The sequence below is a fragment of the Puma concolor genome, chromosome C1 (assembly GCF_028749965.1).
Source record: "Puma concolor isolate L17-30 chromosome C1, mPumCon1.1.hap2, whole genome shotgun sequence".
Taxonomy (NCBI): Eukaryota; Metazoa; Chordata; class Mammalia; order Carnivora; family Felidae; genus Puma; species Puma concolor.
In genome coordinates this window covers 51,042,486-51,069,180 of record NC_141674.1, presented here as the reverse complement: position 1 = coordinate 51,069,180, position 26,695 = coordinate 51,042,486, and the positions used below count along the sequence as shown (strand labels likewise).

The following is a 26,695-nucleotide window of genomic DNA, read 5'->3' as shown; positions in this document are numbered from 1 at the left end:
TGGCTGAAGTCGGACGCTTAACCGACTGCGCCACCCAGGCGCCCCTAAAGATTTTATTTTTAAGTAATCTCTATACCCAACGTGGGGCTCGAACTTACAACCCAGAGATCAAGAGTTGCCTGCTTTCATCAAAACCCTAGAGGAGAAAGCAGGAAAAGACCTCTCTGACCTCAGCCGTAACAATCTCTTACTCGACACATCCCCAAAGGCAAGGGAATTAAAAGCAAAAATGAATTACTGGGACCTTATGAAGATAAAAAGCTTCTGCACAGCAAAGGAAACAACCAACAAAACTAAAAGGCAACCAACAGAATGGGAAAAGATATTTGCAAATGACATATCAGACAAAGGGCTAGTATCCAAAATCTATAAAGAGCTCACCAAACTCCACACCCGAAAAACAAATAACCCAGTGAAGAAATGGGCAGAAAACATGAATAGACACTTCTCTAAAGAAGATATCCAGATGGCCAACAGGCACATGAAAAGATGTTCAATGTCGCTCCTTATCAGGGAAATACAAATCAAAACCACACTCAGATATCACCTCACGCCAGTCAGAGTGGCCAAAATGAACAAATCAGGAGACTATAGATGCTGGAGAGGATGTGGAGAAACGGGAACCCTCTTGCACTATTGGTGGGAATGCAAATTGGTGCAGCCGCTCTGGAAAGCAGTGTGGAGATTCCTCAGAAAATTAAAAATAGACCTACCCTATGACCCAGCAATAGCACTGCTAGGAATTTACCCAAGGGATACAGGAGTACTGATGCATAGGGGCACTTGTACCCCAATGTTTATAGCAGCACTCTCAACAATAGCCAAATGATGGAAAGAGCCTAAATGTCCATCAACTGATGAATGGATAAAGAAATTGTGGTTTATATACACAATGGAATACTACGTGGCAATGAGAAAGAATGAAATATGGCCTTTTGTAGCAACGTGGATGGAACTGGAGAGTGTGATGCTAAGTGAAATAAGCCATACAGAGAAAGACAGATACCATATGTTTTCACTCTTATGTGGATCTTGAGAAACTTAACAGAAACCCACGGGGGAGGGGAAGGAAAAAAAAAAAAAAAAAGAGGTTAGAGTGGGAGAGAGCCAAAGCATAAGAGACTGTTAAAAACTGAGAACAAACTGAGGGTTGATGGGGGGGGGAGGGAGGGGAGGGTGGGTGATGGGTATTGAGGAGGGCACCTTTTGGGATGAGCACTGGGTGTTGTATGGAAACCAATTTGACAATAAATTGCATATAATGGAAAAAAAAATAAATTAAAAAAAAAAAAAAAAAAAGAGTTGCCTGCTCTACTGACTCCAGCCAGGAGCCCCTGAAATTAATAAAAAAAAAAAAAAAAAAAAGTTTTTTTTTTAATGTTTATTTTTGAGAGAGAGAGAGAGCGCAAGTGGGGGAGGGACACAGAGAGAGGAAGTCACAGAATTGAAAGCAGGCTCCAGGCTCTGAGCTGTCAGCACAGAGCCCAATGCAGGGCTTGAACCCATGAACTGTGAGATCATGACCTGAGCTGAAGTCTGATGCTTAACCGACTGTGCCAGCCAGGCACCCCTTGAAATTATTATTTTAAGGCTAGAATGATCTGAGGGGCTGGCTAGCCCTCTCTCTAAGGTGCTAAATGGTGGGTTTTATTCTTTTTACCTGTAAACCGTTCACTACTACCTGCAGAAGTGTGGTGATTTTAATCATACGTTTTGGGGGAAATTCATTAGCAAAACTCACTGCAGTATCCTGCCTCTCAGTGCACCATATCAATCTCAGAGACATGTGAGGTGCTGAAATAGGAGAGGTAATTAACAGCATACCTCTTTCTTACTTCCTGGTATATTTCTTTGTGCATCTGGACGGGACTCTGGGGGACCACAGTTGATAAATAATTGTCTGCCTTAGTTGATGACAACCATACAGTGGGAATTTAACCGTGTTGGCAATCATTTATGCTAAGGGAAAAAGAGCATTGTATTTTTTCTTTCCTTTAAAAAAGGAGTGGAGGAAACAGTGCTTGGGCAGTTGGGTAACAGTTTTTGGGCATAAGAAAAGAAATCATTTCCCATTCCTCACAAACTTTGATTTACAAAAGAACGCTGGAAGCTAAAAGCCTTGTTGATTTATCATGTGAAGCAAAGAGTAATTTTTCTCCCCTTGTTATGCTTTCATATAATCATGCTCACTGCCTGTATGGGTGGCATTAAAGAATTTCTGAATAAAAATAATAATTTCTTGCTCTCAACCTTCATAATTCACATCAGCAAGCACCCTGCTGGGCGGTGATGCCTACTGCCAGTGACGCTCAATCTTTTTTTGCACGCCACTTATCTGCCTCATGCAGCTGCGTGCTCCATTGATCGCAATACCTGCAGGATAATGCGCCCGTAGGCGTTCTTCAGCAGATTAACCACATCTGCGTGAGACAGCCCATCCAAAGGTTGCCCATTAATGCTGACAATCCGATCTCCAACCTGGAAGTACAAAAGTGGAAGAAAATCACTATCATTAAGAAAAATTAAATTTGAGAAGAATGCTTAAAATTCTTTGTAAGTCATATTTCCCATTTGTGGCTATTGTGAAGGTTCCATGTTTCTACTGTGTATGCAAGTTCCAGAAACATGAGGAATTTTTATGGCTTTCCCCAAATACAGACCAATCAGAGAAACAAGAAGGGGGCCAGATTTGATCCTGAGAAGGCACGGCAGGCCACTTTTGTATTTTGGCAATGGTGGTGTTGTATACGTCCACTCATCAGTAATAGTGGGGTGTACAAATTAACTGTTCAGTAAAGCTCTAATGAGGAGGCCAGATATTTTCTCCTTTATTTTTCTACCTAAGTTAAGATGGAGGGGCAATGGGGGGGGGGGGAAACATAAGAGCATTAATTCTGGTTGAAGGACGATTCTCAGGTCAAATATCTCTCGGGGGAAAATTAATTTTGGGTGGAATGGAGTGCTAAAAATGGTATCGGAGGCTCTGAAAAAGGGCTGCAATTTCTTCTTTCATCAAGAAGCTTTGATACGAACAATAATATTTTTATATGCCCAGGGGCTTAATGAATTTTAGGTGTAAACTTTCTCCAATGCATTTTGCCCTCTGTGTGGGTCTCTGTTGGAATTCGAACTTTAAACAAAGTGCCCATGGCTGCACCTTCGTCTCCTACCACATGCTGTTAGCACTTCACCATTCCCCTTTTGTTTACCTTAAGCTTCTGTGTACGTGCAGCCACACCACTGGCCTGAATCATGGCAATAAATATTGGGATATCTCCTAAGGGACTTCCTTTTCCTCCAGCAATACTGATTCCAAGGGCATCGCTGAGCTCCTAAAAAAGAAGGACAACACCATGTTCCTATACTTAATAAGAAAACCCCACAACCTGGTTGCCCCCAGATAGCTGTTGCACAAAATCCGTCCGTGCTGCAGGAAGCCAGGGAAACACAGGAGTTAAACGCAGTGCCTTTGGAGTCCGAAACACCTGTGTTTCAGTTCTAGCACTTACTTAGCTTGGGGGGAGGGATCTCAATGCAGTTCCTTAAGCTCTTAGAGCTTCTGTCTTTATATGTTGGTTTGAGGATTACAGGAGATGATATAGTGTAGTCTTGGCCTACAGAAAAGGCTCGGTAAAAGGCAACGGTAGGAGCACAAACAACAGAAAAATACAAAACAACCCTATGTTACTGCTCAGTTTAGTGGCCAATTTTGATGCAGACTTGGCAAGTATGATCTCATATGGTGTTTATGATTAAACTGCCACACATATCATGCTCTTCTGGGTGTGAACAAACACACTTGGCTCTCAAAGAGCTGCACGGCTGCATCACAATAAAGGATCTGAGAGGACACCCGCTGCAGGGACAGCCGAGTTTGCGGAGAGAAGTAAGATGTGACTGAAAGTGTTCGCTAGGATCACTGGGTGAGGCAGCCTGGTTCACGCGGACCCTGGTGAAGGGATCCTGGCTGCATTCCAGGCCTTCCCCATATTTGCTGCACAGGGTTACTATTTTTTTTTTTTTAATTTTTTTTTTAACCTTTATTGATTTTTGAGACAGAGAGAGAGAGCATGAATGGGGGAGGTTCAGAGAAAGAGGGAGACACAGAATCTGAAACAGGCTCCAGACTCCGAGCTGTCAGCACAGAGCCCGACGTGGGACTCGAACTCACGGACTGTGAGATCATGACCTGAGCCGAAGTCGGACGCTCAACCGACTGAGCCACCCAGGCGCCCACAGGGTTACTATTTTAAAAATCACTCAAAGAATGAATGATGAGTTCCAGTTTCAGCCTGGTCGCGTTGCACGGCCGTGGCATCCCTCTCCTGCTGACTCATTACAGTGAACAACTCTATCAAACACGGAAACAACTACCTGAGGTTTCTGAAAAGTAAAGAAACTCAAACAAATTGTGGTGGAGGGCCAAAACTTGGAGAAAAAACGTAAGGGGTGGATTTCTCAGCTGTTTTCCTGGCAGCTTGGTCCTGAGGGCGAGCCCCAGTCAAGGAGCTGTAAAGGTGGAGTCACTCTCTCTGATATTAACACCTATCTTGCCCCATTTTACCTCTTCTGGCCACCAGAGCCAGAGAAACCAGGCAAGGGAGTGCCTGGTGGCTGGAGAATAAGGGAAGAAGACTAGAGTAGAGAGAGCCTGAGAGAGGGATCTCATCCAATAAGAGGGATCACACAGACTTCTCAGGCTCCATTCTAAGCTTCACACGTGCAGGACAGACCGACACGGAACCGAACTGGGATGTCAACCATCACTCACATTCTGAGCTGGAATGGGTTGATCGTCTGCTAAAGCATAAATATCAACACTCTTCAGAGTCTGTACAGCGTAACGTTTATGAGATCCAGGGTAAAATCCTAAATTACTCAGTCTGCAAAGAACCATTTTCTATGAGACCAATTTTTTTAAGGGCTTTAAAATATGTAGAACAGTTGAAAGTAAAAATTATAACATTGTTTGGTGGGGTTCTCAATTCATCTAAATGTAAACATATGACATCTATGGCATAAATGTTAGTGGTATGGTTGTGGAAAAGGGACCTATATGGTAGCAGGGTTTCTACAGTTTTAATTGATCATTTAAAAATATATACCACTTAGTGAGCTTCAATTTTACCTCATAAAGTTGGAAAAAGGGAAAAGAACAACAAGAAAAACCATGTATGAAAGAACTTTATTTAAATTTTTTTTTTTTAATTTTGAGAGAGAGTGCATGCACGAGCAGCCATGTCAGTGGGGGAAGGGCAGAGAGTGAGAGTGAGAGAGAGAAAGAATCTCAGGCCAGCTCTACACTGTCAGTGCAAAGCCCGACTTGATGTAGGGCTCATTTTCACGAACTTTGAGATCATGACCTGAGTCGAGATCAAGAGTCCGATGCTTACCCGACTAAGCCACCCAGGTGCCCCTGAAAGAACTTTAAAAACTCATGTCACGGGGGCACCTGGGTGGCTCAGTCCTGTCAGTGTCAGACTCTTGATCTCAGTTCAGGTCATGATCATCCGATTCATGAGATCCAGCCCCATGTTGGGCTCTGTGCTGACAACACAGACTGCACTGTGTTTCTCTCTCTGCTGCTCCCCTGCATGTGCTCTCTCTTTCCCTCTCTAAATAAACTTAAAAAAAAAAAAAAAAAAAAAAAACTCATGTCACATAAGTGTGAGGACTCATTCTTTATTATTAATAACACTACGAATGCTGCCACATCATGTCTATAAAAGAAGAATGGTGATGCTGACCTCTCTAGTCACAGGTAATTTATACCCTGTTTTCCAGCACGTTTGTGTCTAGCTTTTATTTCCTGAATGCATCAATAGTAAAGCCCTGCATGCAAAATGGCAAGATGCATTTCATCGCAAAGTTTCTGCTTGGACCATTTGTGGGAGAATACAGTTGGTAGGAGCAGGCTGTTTTATAAAAGCCTGTAAAAAAAACCAACTGGCTGAAACAACTAAGGAAGCATAAAATGATATTTTATAAATCTTGGAATGAGGAGAAATTTATGGAATAACTTGGCTTTGTTCGAATCCATTATAATGCTTCCTTAATTTGTCCATAATTATGTATATGTTGGTAGATTTAACTTTCCTATAGGAAAGTTATGTCCATATGTCCCTATGTCCCATAGGAACATCTGAGTTGCCACTCTGGTGGAAAGACACTAGGAACAAATAAAACAGATTTAGCTAAAGTTGTAATCACTAATAATGGATGTCTTCCTGGACATTTATGATGTACTAGGTACAATGCCAGGCACACCATTTGCATGACCGCATTTAATCCACACAAGATTTACTTTGTGAGGTGTTATCATCCCCAGTTTACAGATAAGAAAACCTGAAGTCAGTAACTTGCCAAAGGTTATAGAGCTAATAAACGGTAGAATGCCTTCAAACACAGCTATGATTGACTCCAGAGAGCTAAGCTATGCTGGATATCTCTTCACTGCAGTTGAACCATGGTTATAGCAAGGTCATACTTCTTGAATCCCAAATGTAATGTTTAGAGACAGAGATAGAGGGAACGTGCATGCGAGCAGGGGAGGGGCAGAGAGAGAGAAAGAGAGGGAGAATCCTAAGCAGCCTTATGACCAGTGCGAGCCCAGTGTGAGGCTTGATCTCACTACCATGATCATGACCCGAGCCAAAATCAAGAGTTGGGCTGAGCTGAATGAGCCACTCAGGTGTCCCCAAATTTAATGTTTAAAAGTGATCAAAGTGAAAGTACTTTCCAATATTCTGGATATCACACAGGAGTTTGAACATCAGGATATGACAATTTTATGAAATACATATTATACAATCTTTTGGGGAAGGGAATTTAGTAACACGTATAGAAGCCTTTAAATAACAAGTGTGGCTCTTGACTCAACAATTTCATTTCTAGAGGTACCTGGGTAGCCCAATCTATAGAGCACGTGACCCTTGATCTTGGGGTTGTAAGTTCAAAGCCCACACTGAGTTAGAGATTACTTAAAGATTAAAAAAAAATTTTTTTTGTAAACAAACAAAAACCAATTTCATTTTAGGAACAAATCCTGAAGAAATCACTCATGATATGGACAAAAAAGAAATACAAAGATGTTGTTATAAAAGAGCAAAAGTTGAGAAATGTGCTAATTGTTTAGTAGGAGGAAGCTGATTAAAAAAATTATAGCACATGATATGATGGGATACTATAAAACCAATAGAAATCGTCAACAAATACAAGCATGACTAAAAGTTCATGCTTTAAAGTGAAAAAGACAATGAGGTGCCTGGGTAGCTCAGTCGGTTGAACATCCAACTCTTGATTTCAGCTGAGGTCATGGTCTCACAGTGGTGGGACTGAGCTCTGCACTGGGCTCCATGCTGGTTGTGGAGCCTGCTTAAAATTCTCTCTCTGCCCCTCCCCTGCTAGCTTTCTCTCTCTCAAAATATAAAAGTGAAAAAGATAAGCCTCAAGAGTACATCCATATGATATCATTTTGTTGTTGTTGTTGTTTTGTAAAACTTAAACACATGCACAAAACATAGTGGATGGGATGTACCCAAAGATTCACAGTGGTCACCATGCGGCTTTACTGATTTTTCTATTTATGAAAGATAGGCCATTTGATTACTTCAGTGAAACTTAAAAGAGGACAGTAACAATCCAACAAATTATATAATAAGGAGAAAATATACATTTTATGCAAATCAACAAAGATCAGAAAAATAGCAAAATTGACTTACCCTGATTATTTCAACGGTCCTTGGTCCTGTATCTGCGCCTATAAATAAAAAAGCAACACAATTAACTTTTTAAAATTAAGAGACAACATAGTATTTCATATTATCCCATAAAAATGGTGTCATTTTCTAGGCCTTTCAAGAGAGAATACTGGAGCTAATGGCATGACATACTTTCCCCAAATCCAAAATGGCAACTATTGATTAGGGGCTACTTTGAAGAAGCCCTCTGTTTGACATGGATGTGGTCATCATCATTTGGTCTGACAAAAGCTGATGGGCTGTACCAGCAGCTGCCTGGAATATGGTGATTAAACGGCTTGAGGGGGGTGAGCTATTAGTGTTTTACTGTACATTTTTCTGCCTTAATCAAAGATAACCCTCTACTCAAGGAAAGACTTAAAAATACGCCCTGCTCTGCTCCACTTGCAATGGCATATGCATGTGTAACTTTCCTCAAGTGACCTGTAATTTCAAATTTTTCTCTTTGGAAATGGTTTTACTTTATGAAGTGCCTACACCCGATGTGGGATTTGAACTCACAACCCCGAGATCAAGAGTCGCGTGCTCCTCCAACTGAGCCAGCCAGGCCCCCCACTTTATGAAGCACTTTAGATTTCCGCTTTCCTGCCACGTGATTTGTGTAAAATTTAAGGCAAAATTCCCAAAATGAATCTCTATGGGTTTACTTTCTTTAGAACTGGCTTTTCATAAAGGCTGGGGCTTATGTGCACACGTTCAAAGATTTAAACTTAGTATCTTAACTGAAGGAAGGTGAAGAGATTGTTTAAAAAAAATTTTTTTTTTAAACGTTTATTTATTTTTTGAGAGACAGAGCATGAGCTGGGAAGGGGACAGAGAGAGAGGGAAAGTCACAGATTCTGAAGCAGGCTCCAGGCTCCGAGCCGTCAGCACAGAGCCCGATGCGGGGCTCGAACCCATGAACCATGAGATCATGACCTGAGCCAAAGTCAGCCGCCCAGCTGACTAAGCCACCCGGGTGCCCCAAAGAGATTGTTTTTTAAAAAATATTAATATTAAAAAAGTTGGGCAGTGGGATGTCTTTCCTCGAGGTGTGTCCAAGTAATACCTGAACTTTTGGGGGAAGGGTCTGTAGCTCTTTTTGTGCCGACCAGGCTTTGCAGGCTGGCGATGACAGGAGCGAGGGTGGGGTGGAAGCTGTTCTGTGCACTGTGTTGGCTGCCCTGGAAAGAAAAGCCGGTAGTCAGCTGCGTGGAGACACGGGCTTGCTCTTAAAAATTCAGACTTAGTACTTTAATTACTGAAGTAACCATAACCATATCATAGAAAATTCTAGAGAGGCTAAAAGGGAAAACAGAAGTTAGCCCTACGCATTCTCTTACCACACAACCCAATTTCATCTGACGTTTTTCCATTGCATTCCCCTTTCATTTGTGCTTTTACGTATGGTTTCAATCATCAGGATAGGAAACGTGTAATAATTTTTAAAAGTTTATTTATTTTGAGAGAGAGAGAGAGAAAGAGAGCATGAGCCACCCAGTTGCCCCGAAAACTTGTGATAATTTAAGCTTTTCTTGCTCCACATGAAATCAGAAACATTTTCCTAGGCTGTTACATAGTGTTTATATATATGATTATATAGCATCACATATATATGATTATATATAAACATATATATATGATGCTAGCTATATAATCATATAATCATGTATACATGTTTATATAAAACAACTATAATAAAATCTTAACAGACATTTTCTCCTCAGTTGAAGGAGAAAGCAGCAAATATCAAGGAGATATGTTGTTTTGTGAGGGGGTTAAATTTTTTTCTCAAAGATTTTCCTGGAGTCAGTAGTAATCCAGCCCAATCTGTTATACTTCCATTACTGTCCTTTTATTCATTTAAATAAATATTTGAGGTCTACAATGTATTGTAACATATGGTTAGTGGCTACTCAAAGAGAGTCATGTACACAGTGGAGGACCCTTGCAGAAAATAATATAACCAAAGAAAAAAGTAAAAAGAAAATAATGCAACCAAGAGTACAGAAGGTTTTCTACCAAATTTTCAAGGTTATGCCTCAAAATTATGATAAATTATAATTTGATCCATTTCCCTAGTTCCATCATGCAAGTTGTTTAACATTTTAACATTCTTTAAATATGAAAATTTACAAGGGCATCTGGGTGGCTCAGTTGGTTATGTGTCCTACTCTGGATTTCAGCTCAGTTCATGATCTCACAACTGTGAGATTGAGCCCCTTGTCGGGGGAAGCCTGCTTGGGATTCTCTCTCTCTGCCCCTCCCCCACTCATGCATGCACATGTGCACACGTTCTCTCTCAAAATAAACTTAAAAAAAATACAGAAAAGATGAATTATACAGTAGACATTCATATGCATGCCACTTAAGATTCCACAATCAATATTTTGCTATATTTTCTTTATCACATATCCATTATCTGTTCATCAACTTTGAAAATTATTTTCAAATCAGGCTCACATTGCCAGCATGGGGCCCGATTTGGGGCTCAAACTCACTAATCGTGAGATCATGACCTGAGCAGTAGCTTAACTGACTGAACTACCCACGTGCTCCAATTTAATTTTTTAAAGTGTATTTTTATTTATTTAGAGAGACAGACTATCAGTGGGGGAGAGAGGCAGAGAGAGAGAGAGAGAGAGAGAGAGAGAGAGAGAGAGAGAGAGAGAGAGAATCTTAAGCAGGCCCCATACTCAGCAAGGAGCCCAAGGCAGGGCTTGATCTCACACCCTGAAATCACGACCTAAGCCAAAATCAAAAGTCAGATGCTCAACCAACTGATCTACCCAGGCACCCCTATTCATCAATTTTTAAAAATTCATTTCAAAGTAAGTTATAGACATCAATATACTTCACAATGGATATGTATATTTAAAGGAGTGTTTTTTATATTTTTCCTGAAAGGATTTAAATCAATAGTGCTCTAATACTCAGATTTAAGGAAGTACAGAATATTACAACTTTTGCCTAAAAAATCTTAGAGCAATGTGTTTGCCAAGGCCTTTATAAATATGAACTGTGCCTGGCAGTACTCCCTCAGTTACCTGAGGAAAAGATTTCTCAAGTGTTTTCCCATTACACAGTTTGCACTACAGAGTAAAGATACTCTCTTCTGGTTGCTGGGGAAAGACATTATTTTAAAAAAAGGAGCTTGGGTGCCTGGGTAGCCTAGTCCGTTGAGCATCTGACTCTTGATTTTGGCTTAGGTCATGATCTCACAGTTTGTGAGAATGGGCCCCGGATTGGACTCTGTGCTGGTGGCATGGAGCCTGCTTGGTATTCTCTCTCTCTCTCTCTCTGCCCCTCTCACATTCACGCTCTCTCAAAAATAAACATTAAAAAAAATGACTTGTGAATTATGGATTATTAATCAAGTCTTATTTCCTCTGAGCTATCTCACAGCTAATTTCTATACTATTCTTAAAATAAAGAAAGTAAATAAATAAAAGAGGCTTGGTAGCCCCCAAAGATAGAAGATCTCTCTTAATGAACCTACTTTCTCTAGGCCAAGTCAGTGAATTATAATTCTCCTTGGCTTTCAAAAGAAGACATTTATCTCCCCATCTTGTAATTGCCCAGAAAGAAATCTGTGCCCCTAGGGGGTCCTGACTGTTTTTAAATAGGTTTGGGAATAGGGTCCTTTTTTTTCTCCAGCTGGGTCATGGGCTGGTCTTCAATTCACGATCATGGAGAACATATCCTTTCTACAGCCAGCTATAAGCCTTCTTTCAATTAGCCAAATATGACTGCTGCCTCTCATATAATCTCAGCCAAATTTTAAGGACAAAGTAAGGATACAACATATTTACTGTTTTTCTTAAAACTGAGTCAGACTTCTACCCCCTGAAGTAAAAATTCTGTGTAGGAAGGTAAGGCACTTTGATACTTTGTCTCAGGTTTACAAAATAGAACAGCTCACATTTATATATCAGATAAATGGTGATGATGGTTTTATTGACATTTAATAATAGACCTTCTAAATTTGTTAGCTCTGCATTTAACCTGAGTGTGAACTTTATTAATCACCCAAGACATTCTTATTATACATGTTCCTCAAGGGCAGAAATCTAGTTCTACTTACTACCTCGTCCTTCAATTCAAACTTTTCTTAAAACACTGGAATCCTTTGTATCCCTTTGTGCTTTTGTATATGCTAGTCCATCTGTCTGGGATGCCTTCTCCCTCTTTTCAACCTATCAAATTCCTTTTGCAGTGAGACCCAAAGGGGCCTCCTTTGTGGCGCCTTCCCATATTCTCCAAAGAGGAAAAATTTTATCCCTAGGATTGTTCAGGGATAATCTAACCTCCTGTTAGATTAGTGAAATTAGCCATTAGTGAAATCACTCAACAAGTGAATCTTCCACTAAGGAAGAAGCTGAGACAACTATTTTGCATCTGAGGTTCCCACTGTTGATACAAGTCTGGTTAGAATCATTATCAACCATTTACTCCTGGAGTCCCATGGCAGCGCTGTGTCTTAGTACACATGATATTTGCTGCTCATTGTGTAGACCAGAAATGAAAGAGATAAAATATTCTAAATTTAACATGATGTTTATTGGGTTTCACTGCTTTCAAGATTCTCTAAGACAAGATACCTAGTCTGTGATCCTATCCGAACAATGGTATTTTTTTTCACCTATTTTCTAATACCAATGAAGCAAAAGAGGCAGTTTGTAGCATTCCAGAAGCATTCCTGTATGCAAACCACAAACTCAGAATGACTTCTGAACAAAGGCCTTGGAGATGCTTTAAGCCTATGGCAACCAGGGAGAGGACCAAAACTCATGCTTTTAACCTGAAAACAAAGGCCCATCTATAACCCACAAAGGGGAATGGAGGTCACAGGCAGGTTTCTACAGTTTCATTATGTACCAAATGGGACTAAACATATAGTCTACTATCTTGATTTTTCAGCCATTATAATTAAAACAAAATAAAAAAACCCCAAAACTTTGAAATATACTTTGTTAAAAAAAAAAAGTGGCACTTACATCAGCCTTGCAAATAAACATAAGATGTTTGCTAACCTACAAAATGTCACCCACTAAGGCCTCCCTCTCATAGGATAACCCCCCACACTTCACTCTCTTAGGAATATACCATTAATTGCCCTCAGCATGTGTGAGTGGCTATTCACAAGTTAACTTTATAGCAATATTTAATTGAACGAATAGAACAATGTTGTGCTAATGAGGGTCAAATTGCCACCAGATGTTGCTTCTTTCTTTCTTTTTTTTTTTTTTAAATAAACACAGCTGTGTACATGCATGCATAGGCAATACAGAACTAATAGTGGACAACAAAAGTAGTTCTAAGAAAACACTGGCAGGCAATAAAGGAGAGAAAAATCTAGGGATTAATGAATTTCCATCCCACCTTTCATTTTTATTTCAAACACATTAAAATGCACTGAACTTGGTATTGTGAATATGCTGTATATTATACATTATTTCCAAACAACCACTTATGAAATGGGGACTTTCTCTCAGTGGGGACAGGTGAGTCAGTGTGATGGGAAGCCATCAACAACCTGACTGTTCTGTGACGTCTTCCTTGAGGAGGTCCAGTAACCAGCACGGAGTCTTCCAATCTCTAGCTGCACCAGCCCCTGTGCACACTTGGAAAGACAAGAAAAGAGGTGAAAACCAGCATTTATACTCTAAAATTATCATGGCAGGGTCTCCGCTCATCTCTGCAGCCAACAATTGTAAACGGGTGACAAAAGCAACAGGCAAAAAGGAAATTCAGTCCTCAAAAAATCACACAAAACAACAGAAATTCACCAACTCAGCGGTATTCACGTCATGACTTCATGACTTTTTAAAACATGGTAAGAGGATTACACTTCAATTCACCTCTTTTCCTTTTCCCTTCTGATGAAAGTATTCACGAGCAGTGACATAATTAAGGAAAAGTGGGTGAAGGGAAGACTGAGAAATCAGACATGGAGATAATCTACAAATAACTTCTCTCCTAAGTCACAACCGAGAGTTGACTACACTAGAAAATCAGGATCTTGCAATAAACAGAATTCTTTTGTCTTTGCAAAAGCTTCCACAGCTATTTGTGAAACAGCATAAGACGAAGCTGGTTATAATTGAATGCAAAGTTACAGGAACTTTTTTTAATCCGTTTCCTCCAAAGGAGGTAGGGTCCATGTTGCAGAGACACTTGGAAGGGAAGGAACTCTGAACCTTTGCCTCCCTATGACTTCAGTGAGGAATAGCTCTCGTGGTGAGAAAACCACTCAAGCAGACCCTTGTCATCTTGGGCGTGCTGCTCTACTTTTTCAAACTTTCTTTGTGAATCACAGGACTTGGTCTAGATAATCTTTAGTGGTCCCTCAAGCAGTAAAAGCTAGATTGGGTAAATTCACGACAATACAGCGTTAGAGAGAGAAGGAGGAATTTTGTGATTCCAGGAGAACTTATACCATCTAACGTACTTGAGGATAATTGTGGATACTTGGATTCTCACAGGTATAAAAACTAGCTTAGAAATCCCCAAAGAGGTTACTCCTCAATCCTGTTAGTCATTATAGCAGCTTTCTTGTAAAGCTGTTTATGATGGGTTAAAGTAATCAGAGTTTAGATCTCTAGTTAAAACTCGAATTAGCAGAAAGTCTAACCCATTTTATAACCAAGCCAGTTTAGAACAGTCCCCCGCCCTGGTCCCCAGACTTTAGTTACACCAGCCAGGCAAAAAGCAGCCTGGGGACTCACCTTGAGGACAGTGGCCACCGTCTCCTGTGAGGCATTTCTCATGTCCTCCCCATTCACAGATAAGATCTGATCTCCCTGAATCAATCTCCTATCAAGGTCTGCAGCTCCACCTTTCACGATGTCAGAAATAAACACTCCACTTCCATTTCTGTGAATACCATAGAGCAGTGGGTAATGGCACAATTTAGTATTTCTTTAGTAAATCTGAGATTACTGACATTCTACACAGTTTCACTAAATCCTAATGCTTGGAAGAATGGTCCTACAAAGCCATCTCATCCAATTATATCCACTAACTTCCCAAATGATAAACCTCAGAGTGCTTGCCTTTTAAATAGTTTATATCTATTTGTGCTGCCTACTGTAAAATTCATTTTCATTGGCCCAAGGGCATTATTTCTGCAAGAGGATAATCTTAGTGAAATGAAATGGAAATTCACTTTAAAAAGCATAGTACTCTTAAAAAAATTTTTTTAAATGTTTACTTCTTAGAGAGAGCAAGAAGGGGAGGGGCAGAGAGAGAGGGAGATATAGAATATGAAGCAGGCTGCAGGCTCCAGGCTCCACACTGTCAGCCCAGAGCCCAACGTGGGGCATGAACTCACGGACAACGAGGTCATGACCTTAGCCGAAGTTGGACGTTTAACTGACTGAGTCACCCAGGCGCCCCTTAAAATGTACAAGTTATTTCCTTATAGATTAAGTACACTTAAAATGTAAAAGTTATTTCCTTATAGATTAGCTCACTTACTAGTATCTGATCAATTTCTAGTTTTATCACTCTTCCTTTTCCTGTTGTTACTAAGGTTTTAATTATAATTATTTATTTGAGGAGTAAATAAATTTGTATGTCTCAAATTCAAGAGGTTAAAAAGTAGAGAAAGCACCTGGGGCTTCCTCATTGTTTTTTAAGGCTGTATTCGATTCTACAGAGGTTCTTTACTTTCATGATGAGTAAAATATATAGATAAAATATAGAGGTTATTGTCAGTCTCTAGCTGTTGCAAACAATGTGCAATGGGGAACATATCTGCAAGAATACTGTTAGGATACATTTCTAGTTGTGGAATTGCTAAGTCAAAGAATTGTACATTGTGAAAGCGTATACACCTGATCCTTTACAATGGAACATTTTGGGCTAAGGAACGTGAATGTTCCTTACAAACCCAATCTGAAATACTAGTGTTGTATGAAGATGGTTTTATCAATCCACTATGAGGCAATAAAGTAAAAACCATTAGTCTCTGTGGAATCTCGCCAGGCATATACATGTGTCACAGGTAAGCAAACTTCAACGTGGGCTCTGTCAGGTGCTCTGCACCAGGTATGCAGGGAGTTTGTTTAGAAATATGAGTCTCAACTTTTTTGATTTGTAATGCGTTTTCTGAGTGACGATTTAACAGTGCTGAAGAATGAGATCAGGACAGCACAGTACCTGGCACAAAATCAGTGCTCTCAAAAACTCTCTAATATTTTATTTTAGTAACAGCTTGGACTGCTGGAAAAAAACACTGGGCTAGCCGTCAGAAGTCTTTGAAGGCAAAGGATGTAATATATAAAACCATTTCAATGCTCCCTAAGATGATGGTTGATAACCATTTAAGGCCATATTGGGGCGTCACCTGACAATCTTGCAGCCCTGCTGGGATAAAAACACACCAAATAACTAAAACCAGTAAACCATGGAAGCTGGAATTGCAGTTGCAAGATATGACTTCTCTAATCTATTGATATTATTCTATAATGCCTATCATATGGGTAAGCGGCACAGACTTCAAATGAAAAGCCTAGCCACCAGGATCTACCTACATTTTTGGTGCAAGTTACCTTTTGGGGACATCTTTCTTAATGAAAACTACTGTCATAAAGAATTTGTCTCTCAACTACACTTATTCAGCTAGTTTTTGAAACTCACCAGCTAGATGTAGTTAAGAGCATAAGATTAACATGGTACTCATGGCAGAGGAATTTTCTTTCTCTTTTTAAAAATTGTTTATTTATTCACTGAGAGAGAGCACAAGCAGGGGAGAGGCAGAGAGAGGGAGGGAGAGAGAATCCCAAGCAGGCTCTACACTGTCAGTGCAAAGCCCGATGTGGGGTTTGAACCCACGAACCGTGGGATCATGACCTGAGCCAAAGCCAGATGCTTAACCGACTGAGCCACCCAGGTACTCTGGAATTTTCTTAACCCAACTCTGTATAAACCTATCTCTTGATATTAGCTATTTCTTGGGTAAAGCCTCAGATCTAAGTGACTCCAAGGTATAAAAACCCTTTTGAGTCTCTTATTTATTTATTTATTTATTTATTTATTAAAAAAAATTTTTTTAACGTTTTATTTATTTTTGAGACAGGGAGAGACAGAGCATGAACAGGGGAGGGTCAGAGAGAGGGAGACACAGAATCTGAAACAGGCTCCAGGCTCTGAACTGTCAGCACAGAGCCCGACGCGGGGCTTGAACTCACGGACCCCGAGATCATGACCTGAGCCGAAGTCGGCCGCTTAACCGACTGAGCCACCCAGGCGTCCCGAGTCTCTTCTTATTCTATATGGGAACAAATATAGTCTCAGTTGACTAGGCTTCAGGTTCCATCTTCATATGACACATTTTTTTTTTTTTTTTTTGGTAAGATCTTGCTCAGAGATATTACCAATGTCATTCTAATATTTATAGATAGGTTGAATTTAGAAGCCATACTGTTAGTTTACACGAGACTTTACCTTTCAGTGTTTGTAGGCTCCCTAGGGCTCTGAAGGGAAAGGCCAATCTGTCCTAACTTGCATAGTATTTCCTTACCGTTTCCCAACAATACTCAGACCCAGTCCTCGGCCGGCCTTTTTCTGCAGATCCACTGGGAAAATCTCCAAGTTCTCCTCATCCCTGTAGTGTGCCTCATCTCTATACACCACCAGCCGCACCTTCTGCGGGGTCTGCCTCAGGGCTGTGATGGCTTCTTCATGGCTGGCGCTCCTCAGGTCAATCCCATTAACCTGGAACAATGGACATCTGAGATGGGCTGCTGACAGCAGAGACCTCCATGCCGGTTCTGTCTGGAGCTCTTTAATCCAACCAGTGACAAACCTCTGGAAATTTCTAGCCGTTCCCAAGGCAGGTAGCAACTATTGGCAGTAGTAGCTGCTTCATGTATAAAGGAGGTAGCCCTTATCCTCTCCTACCCCAAAAGCATAGAGGGTGCTTAGTACACACAGGAATGCTGTTTTGCAAAGCTGTGAGCTCTACTATGGAATCAACATGGTTGGGGAGGCGGGAGGGTGAAAGGGAGCAGGAGGGGTGGAAGGGTCTAATGGCCTCGTGTAATTGAGGTCAAAAGGGAAATGAACATTAGTGTTGGTCAGCATTTTAGGACTCAGTTTGCTTATTGAATTTGACGTCCTCACTCTTAATTGCAAACATCACAACTACTTTAGAATAAGCCGGAAAAAAAATGAGAGACCAGTATTTCTGACAGTGTCGAAACCCCCTTGAAGTACACCCTTCTGAACCTGGATCTGAGAGAGCACAAATAGGACCATAAGTTAGAAGCAAACTGTACTGGAAACGGCACTGAGTAAAGCCATGGCTCTGCTTCCGGTAAATCACGTGAATTTGGACAAGTTGTGGGCCCTCAATAAGCCTCTGTTTCCTTGTCTGCTAAATGGAGATCATATAGCCAGTTTACTTATTTATTTCTTCAGACTTACTTGTGTTTTACTTAAGAAATGTTTGTGTAGTGCTTGTGTATTAGCCCTTTGTAAATATTTACTCATTTAATCCTTATACTAACTCTCTGAAATAGGTACCATTACCATTTTACAGATGAGGAAAGTAAGTCACGGAGGGGCTAAAGAGACTTGAACCAGGTTATATAGCTAGTCACTATATATATATAGTTCTATATATAGAACCCAGACTATCTTCCCACCCTTAGTCTCTATACCCTTCTGCCTCAACATACTCTTATTTAAAGAAAAAAAAAAATTTTTTTTTAACATTTATTTATTTTTTGAGAGAGAGAGAGACAGAGCGCGAGCAGGGGAGGTGTAGAGACGGGGGAGACACAGAATGTGAAGCAGGCTCCAGGCTCCGAGCTGTCAGCACAGAGCCCGACGCGGGGCTCAAACTCACGAACCGTGAGATCATGACCTGAGCTGAAGTCAGTTGCTTAACCAACTGAGCCACCCAGGCACCCCTCAATGTACTCTTAGAATGAGTTATTGGATCCCCTGCCACAGAGAAAGTCAAGTACTGTTATGGATTAGTGGATTTAACAAAAAGGAGAAATTGAGGGGAAGAATGGCCAAGGACTCAAAGGAAGGGAGTCATAGGTCACTCCCTCAAGGTCATAGCTAGGAAAAGACACAAAGGGAAGAGTAGGCACAGGTCATGGCCAGTTGTGGGGTGGGCGATGGAGTGGCGGGTGGGGTGGCAGAATAGAAGACTTCCCTCAAGATGCTGGTTCTACTCCACGTTCTAGTCCATCCCTGTGTGTCCTGGGCAAGTCAAGCTTATCTCTGGTCTTCCATTCCTTCATCTGTACAATAAGGGATTGGTCTCAGGCTTTTCCAATTCTAACATTCCAAAGACTAGTGACTTGTGGCATAAAGATTGGTTACAGAGAGGGAGAAGAGAGCAATGAGCCTTTCTTGGAGAAGGTGGGTTTTGAGCAATTATTTAAAGCTGATTCTATAAGCCAGAAAAAAATGTTTAAAAGCCTAATTTTCATGATGCTTTTTCTTTTCTGGTATATCTTGTGTTTGTGTTCTCAATTACATTAACTATACCCAGTGGTTAAGGGGTGCCTACCTGGCTCTAGTTGGCAGAGCATGCGATTCTTTTTTTCTTAAAGTTTTATTTATTTAAATAGTCTTTACACCCAATGTGGGGCTCAAACTCACGACCCTGAGATCAAAACTTGCACGCCCCTCCGACGGAGCCAGCCAGGTGCCCCCAAGCATGCGACTCTTGATCTCAGGGTCATGAGTTCAAATCCCTGGGCATAGAGCTTACTTTAAAAAATAATAATAATGAAAACAAAAACAAAAACAAAAACAAAAAAACCCCAACCCAAACAGTGGTTAAGTATGGGTTTTAGATACAGACGCCCTTCAGTTTGAGCATGGATTTTAACTTACGTTGTGAAACCTTATGTATATTAGTCAAGCTAAGCTTCAACTGGGTCATTTATAAATTGGAGATAATATCTATTTAGTGTTGTGAGGATTAAGTGAAATAAACCCTCTAAGGCATTCGGCACAGGACCTGGCACACAGTTAAGTGCAATGTAAGTTCGAAGTTGGGATTTTATAAGAAGCTGAAGTAACCCCTGTCAGGGCTGTTTTCAGTCAGTGCCAGCATTCACTGTTACTTTAGGCCCATGAGTGCACTCTCATTGTTTGTGAGGTAAATCCGTAGGACAAAGGGGAAAACAATGTCTCTAGAAAATGTGGTCCGAAGTGATTATTTCCCTGTATTCCAATAGATGGCACACCAGACCACTTCTGTTACTCAAATGCAAAATAGTTACTTCCCTGGACTCCAGGTGAGTTCTCTTAAGCCTCTGAAATAGCTTGTGAGAGGCCCTAGCAATTATACTTTCCATAAAAAGCACTGTCATGAAACTAATATAATAAAAGCAATTTATGCTAAATTCCAGCATGAAGATGACTGCCCAAATCCAAGACATCTGCTCCAAGTTCACAGTTTTCATTTCCTCCTTTGCTTATCAAGAGGCACCACTAAATGCACCAGTAATCATAAGAGAAATATCGCTGTGCAGCTCAAATATTGTGGAGTGATGTATTACCTTAAGTGCCTTACAGAAGCACTATATGCATTATTTAGAGCATTGATTGTAGAAGGGTAGGGGTGGTAATTGCAGAGCTCCCTACTTGAGACAAAGAGCCATAGGAGGCCCCAGTCATCAAGGGGAGTGTATCACATCTCTCGGGGAGGACGAGGAAGTGGGGAAGTCACTGCTTTCGAGGGAAAGAATAACCAAACCAGGCAGCACTTTCTCACTACATTATTCCACAGGGAAAGCCAGGCATTAGCCCTTTACTCTTTCTGCTCCCACTTGCACAAAAATAGAACAAGATAATGGACGTAGAATTAGGGAAAGATGAGGGACTGAGCCTAAAAGGAGAATCGGAAAGAAGACAGTTCATGCTAATTATAGAATCATAAATCTTGCCATGCTAAAAAATTGCTGGATTAGATCTCTGTCAGCAAAATCTGGCTTGTCCCAATTTTTAAAAAAGTAATCTCTACGCTCAATGTGGGGCTCGCACCCACGGCTCCAAGATCAAGAGTGGCATTTTCTTCTGACTGAGCCAGTCAGGCGGCCCATGGCTTGTCCTGATTTTAACAAGAGGATAGAATTAAAATTATGAAAGGCCACTGACAATGTAGAGGACTCTCATAAGTAGAAAGGCCATTGTGTGGAAAGTGCTGATACACAGTTATCTTGTTTCACGGTCTTGAAATGTACTGCCAAAGCTGGCCTGTTTTCTCAAGGCAAACTTGCAGGCCAAAGGCTGATGATGCCTAATTATGCATCTGTACACATCAACCACAACTAGCACAAGTCCAAATGTGGGGTCTAAAGCTGCTTACAAAGGAAACATGATATTACTTGACCAAACAGCTACTTCTTTAAAAAAAATTTTTTTAAATGTTTATTTATTTTGGAGAGAGACAGAGTGTGAGCGGGGGAGGGGAAGAGAGAAAGACACATACACAGAATCCGAAGCAGGCTCCAGGCTCCTAGCTGTCAGCATAGAGTCCGACGCAGGGCTCAAATCCACACACTGTGAGATCATGATTTGGGCCGAAGTTGGTTGCTTAACTGACTGAGCCACCCAGGTGCCCCCATACAGCTACTTCTTAACTAAACACATGACATGCTTTTGTGGACTAGATACTGCATGGGGTAAAATTTCCTGATCAATAAAAAAACAATGTTTGTTTTAGTTGACACACTGTTATATTATATCCTGGTCATCTTTAATGTTTATTTATTTTTGAGAGAGAAAGAGAGACAGAGCATGAGCAGGGAAGAGGCAAAGAGAGGGAGTCACAGAATCTGAAGCAGGCTCCAGGTTCTGAGCTGTCAGCAAGAGCCCAACGTGGGCTAACTCACGAACTGTGAGATCATGACCTGAGCCAAAGTTGGACGCTCAACTGACTGAGCCACCAAGTGCCCCATGTCCTGGTCATCTTTAATGAGGAGTATAGACCATCCATCCATATTGGGTAATATAATTCAGTTGGATGCCAGGAAATGGTTTGAGTTTTCAATTTCTCCTTCCACTTAATTGCCTTCTTCATGTTAACCTATCCTGAGTATTCACTTGTACATGAATATGAAAGAGAACAGCTACAGCTGAGATATCCCATACAAATAGTCTTAAAAAGGGATTTTTTTTTTTTACTGAAGTGTAACTGTTATGAAATAAACTATATTTAAAGTATATAATTTACATTGCTAATTTATGTGATTTATACCTATGCAACCATCACCATAATCAACAAAATGCTGCACAGATTAGATTTAGTTTCAAGTGACCATTATAGAATAATCCATGGGCTTACAAATCATGTATCTAGGCATGTATGCATCTGTACTCTTTTGAATATTCAATCTATTCATTTTATAAAGCCAATTATGATAACACCAGTTAATTAGAAAACCTAGGGAGAAAAAAAAAAAACCCTTGAAACTCCTGACCACTAAAAAATGGTGTTATATGCAAAAGCAGTCAAGCCAAATCCCAAAGAGGCCTCGCTTATTTTTCTAACCTCATACACTTGTACCTTAATGAATGGACTGGGAATATGTCCTAATCCAATGATGAAGCACAGTAAAGGTCTGCAGAGAAACCCTGAATTTAATTTGCAGCGAGCCCGGCCTCTCCTTTAACTCTTTCTTGCCTATATTTTCTGCCCTTAATTATATCTGTGGTTTCATCTTGGGAGGCAAACTTGAACCACCAAAGGGGAAATAAAATTCTATGATGTCATTCATAATGTGCTGTATTAAAGTTGCAAAGCAAAAATGCACATGCCCACCATAAAATGTTAACTATTCAATTAAATTCATCCAATGAAAGAAATAAATGTTGCCTAAAGGTCTCACATCATCAAAAAAGCTTTTTCGTTCCACCTACCAGAATGCCTGGCATTGACCTGCCATTCATCCGTTCCTTAGTTCAGACACTGCCTGCTTTGGCACACCTTTGCTAATTGAGAGCCCATTTGAAAGAGGCAAGCTAAACATTTCATTTCTCCCTAAAGGGAGAAGATTCTACATTTTCATCAACTAGAAAACAAAAGCGGAAAGCATTTTACTTAACGATTTATTAGGAGTAAGAAAACAATACTTAAAACAGCACTGAAGTCTTTAAAACATCGGCTGTCCATGTTTTTGCATATGTCTGTGTTTTTAGGAGAATTTAGACAGATTTAGTGAAGCGGCAAAACAAGTCAAGTTGCAATACTATGCACTCTCATTTGATATTAAGATTATAGAACTATAGGTTGTACTTTTGCTTTAATTTAAAAAAGTTTTCACAGATTTAGATTGATGATCTGCCATGATTCTGATTGTAGTTATTCAATGTACATTAAAGAAAGAAAAGAGTAAGGTACATCTTTTGCTAAATGGGAGAGAGATAAGTGAGGATAAAATGGAGTACAAGACTGTGAATAAATACTTTGTGGATCAAGGTCAGTAAGGGAACTGTATTTGCTAGTATTAAATGAAACTCATAGTCTTATACCTCTAATATCTGGTCACCAGCCCAAAGTCTTCCGTCTCTGGCCGCTGCTCCTTCTTCGTAGACTTCGTGTATAACTATAGCATCCTAGAAAAAACAAATTCTTATTAATTTTCGACAACCGTAAATGCTTCCTTACACAAACAACCAAACCATAGGCAGCGACCCATAAATTGCCATTTGCTAATAGTGTCATATTTTATGGGACCTGAAGGTAAATAAAATACACAGTTACCATATATTCCAAGGTATAATTAATTTTTCCTAAGTTTCTTATTTCATTCCTTTAGAACTGGCTTTGCCTAATATTTCAAGGTAAACTTACCCCCTGTGTTTTACTGTTAACCTGTACATTGCTGCTGTGTATGAACTTGAGGTGAACTGTGCGTCATTCTTATTTTCATTTTATGGTATATTTTGAAACATGGTTTCAAGTATTTATTAGTATTCAAGGATTTGGCATAGATGTGTGGTCTGATGCAGGGGGTCTGTCAGGCCCATTACTTGGGCAATGAAAGAAAAGAACTTAAGTGGAGTGAAATGACCCTGGAGGATGAAGCATGGAGGAGGGGGAAGGGTGTTCATGACCCTAAGTAAGTGTAAGACAGCCGTGGGTTCCAATTCTGACCCACCATTGTGTAATCTTGGGCAAATTAATTCTTGAACTCAGCATTCTGAGCCATAAAATCAGGACAATACCTAAGGCAGGTAAGCTCGGGCTGAGGAAAGTATTTCATGGTTAGTGAATTAAAACAAAAAATTCCTATCTTTTCAAATTAATAACCTTAAATTTTAATCATCATAAAAATAACACATACCAATGTAAAGAACTCAAGCAATACCACAGCATGTAGTAAACCACAGAAATAAACTGCCTCCTTGGTCTGCCCCTCAGTCTCACTCCCCAGAGACAATCACCATCAACAGTTTCCTAAGGATCCCTGCAGACAATGTACATCTCTACACCCAAATATTTCTATCATATGTACATATATTTTGGTGAGACTACTTTTAAAATATTCAGTTGAATATGTTCACACAACTTTCCCCCCTCATGTTAAGCAAGTAGAGGATTTTTATAGAGCTGAAAACTAAAGCAGCCAGAAGCCATTGGTTCTTTCTGCTGTTTATCAGACTGAAGGGCCTGAAAAATATGATGCTGGAAGGATTATGCCAGCTGTCTTGGAGGGCTGCTGGGAAAGGAAAAGAGCTTCTGCGTGGAGACTAGACACAGAGATCTGTGGGTCCCATGAGAAGTGCAGAAGCCCTGCACTGCCCAGGTACCCCATGCCACACCAGCCCCAGCACATGCACTGGCTTACAAGACTCTGCAAGCAATGGTCAAGGGGGCCACAGGCCATGCACAATGGATCCCACCTTGGAAGAAGTCCTGTGTCCCAAGCACTGGGGCTTGGATGCAACAGGATTTCTAGACTTGAGGTCATGAAGGCTTGGGTAAGACGGGCTTGATGACTACTGGGGGGACTGATGATAATGGCCAGGGGCCCACCAATGATGTCTGGGAGTTTTGTGAGGAGACCAGAACCCTGAGAGCTTGAGGAGCCTGCGAAATGACTGAGGGTGATTCTGCCTTGGCCCAGAAGTATGGAACCTCAGAATCAGAATTAAATTGATGTGAAGTCAAACATAAAGAAATATTTCTTGCAGAAGTATAACAAGAAAAAAAGATCCAAACCAAACTACTTTCTTAAAAAAATAAATAAAAAGGTTCTTATGTGAATTTGGGAGTAGAGAAGCAATACAAGAAAATATTAAGAAGTTCTACAACCAGATGACTCCACTGGATTCCAAATATCTTTCTCACTACTTTCATTTTATCATCACATGCTTCTGAAAACATTCTTTATTATAGCATTTATAAAGGCAGCTCCCAGGAGACAGGAGAGGTCCCCTAATCCAGACAATTTACATTACAGATTTTGTATCAGCAACAGATTTTAGACCATTCTTTGTTTTAACTCTGATTTATGAAATTTCCGGATGCAGGGAGCATCTAGACTGCCAAGAGTTGGTTCCTCTGAACTGCTTCAAGGGAATGGCTTTGTGAAAATGTGCTGGGTCAGTGGCTTCAGGAGATCCCAGCAACACTGCCAAGATGACACCGAGGGCCAGTTTTATGAAAGTAGTGCAGGGAGAAACTAACGCAAGTTCCTTGTAATGACTTGTGTCATGCTGGTGTTTCAAGTTTGGAGGCCAAACAGCCCCCCTTCATTGGACTGACAGAATCAGACTGAACTCCTACTAACATGGTGTTTACAGAGCTCAACTTCCAGCATAACCTTCTTTAATTTTGCAACATTACAAAAGTCAAATGGGAAATTTTTCTTCATTTACACTTAAATGGAAGAAAAATATCAACTGTAGTTTTTATTCCATAAAAGTAGCCCAAGGGCGCCTGTGTGGCTCAGTCAGTTGAGTGTCCGACTTCGGCTCAGGTCATAGTTTGCGGGTTCGAGCTCCACGTCGGGCTCTGTACTGACAGCTCAGAGCCTGGAGCCTGCTTTGGATTCTGTGTCTCCCTCTCTTTTTGCTCTTCCTCTGCTCACGCTCTCTCAATAAATAAATAAATAAATAAATAAATAAATAAATAAATAAATAAATAAATAAATAAGGAAGGAAGTAAGTAAAATAAACACACATTAATAAAAAAAAGTTGCCTGAATTACAACCTCTTCAATACTTTCTAGGTGTTCAATGAACTCTTTTTTTTTTTTTTAATGTTTATTTATTTTTGAGAGAGAGAGAGAGAGAGAGAGAGCGAGCACAAGCAGGGGAGGGGCAGACAGAGAGGGAGACACAGAATTCAAAGCAGGCTCCAGGCTCTGAGCTGTCAGCACAGAGCCTGATGTGGGGCTCGAACCCACAAACTGTGAGATCACGACCTAAGCTGAAGTCTGGTGCTTAACCGACTGAGCCACCCAGGCGCCCCAATCAACTCTTTTTTTAAAGTTTACTTATGTGAGAGAGAGAGTGCAGTGTGCAAGCAGGGGAGGGAGAGAGAGAGAGGGAGACAGAGAATTCCAAGCAGGCTCCGTGCTGTCAGAGCCCAACACAGGGCTCAAACTGACGAACCATGCAATCATCACCGGAGGCGAAATCAAGAGTTAGACGCTTAACCAACTGAGCCACTGAGGTGCCCCATAATGAATCTTATAAATAAAAGAAATATACTATTGCTCAAATGTTGAACTCCCTGTCAATCTGTTTTGTCCAGGAGTCTGTGTGAAAAACTCCCCATTATTTCTTCCCTTTTGCTTGACTACTGTTGTGATTTCTCTTAAAGTTATCAATGAAAATACAAGAAAACAGTAGACACTCTAACCTATCAATAGAAAAAGGCCACATTTCTTACCATGTGCCCTATGTGTTGACACTGGATTGTGAAGTTAAGGTTCTGCTCAGCTGTACTAAAAGGGGGTGCTAGACATGAG

The 26,695-nt window shown here is 40.6% G+C and overlaps 1 protein-coding gene across 6 annotated transcripts in view; it reads right to left on the bottom strand.

The window, feature by feature from the left end:
* Window positions 1-26,695, bottom strand: part of PATJ (PATJ crumbs cell polarity complex component) — a 367,672-nt gene that overhangs the window by 24,875 nt on the left and 316,102 nt on the right. For all 6 annotated transcript variants that reach the window (XM_086717156.1, XM_086717157.1, XM_086717152.1 and 3 more), the window contains 8 exons: window positions 23,247-23,330; window positions 17,266-17,459; window positions 14,468-14,615; window positions 13,276-13,362; window positions 8,809-8,923; window positions 7,722-7,759; window positions 3,210-3,332; window positions 2,374-2,478 (listed from right to left, as the gene is read on the bottom strand). In XM_086717156.1, coding sequence (XP_086573282.1) covers window positions 2,374-2,478; window positions 3,210-3,332; window positions 7,722-7,759; window positions 8,809-8,923; window positions 13,276-13,362; window positions 14,468-14,615; window positions 17,266-17,459; window positions 23,247-23,330 — 894 coding nt within the window. The remainder of the gene's footprint in view (window positions 1-2,373; window positions 2,479-3,209; window positions 3,333-7,721; window positions 7,760-8,808; window positions 8,924-13,275; window positions 13,363-14,467; window positions 14,616-17,265; window positions 17,460-23,246; window positions 23,331-26,695) is intronic.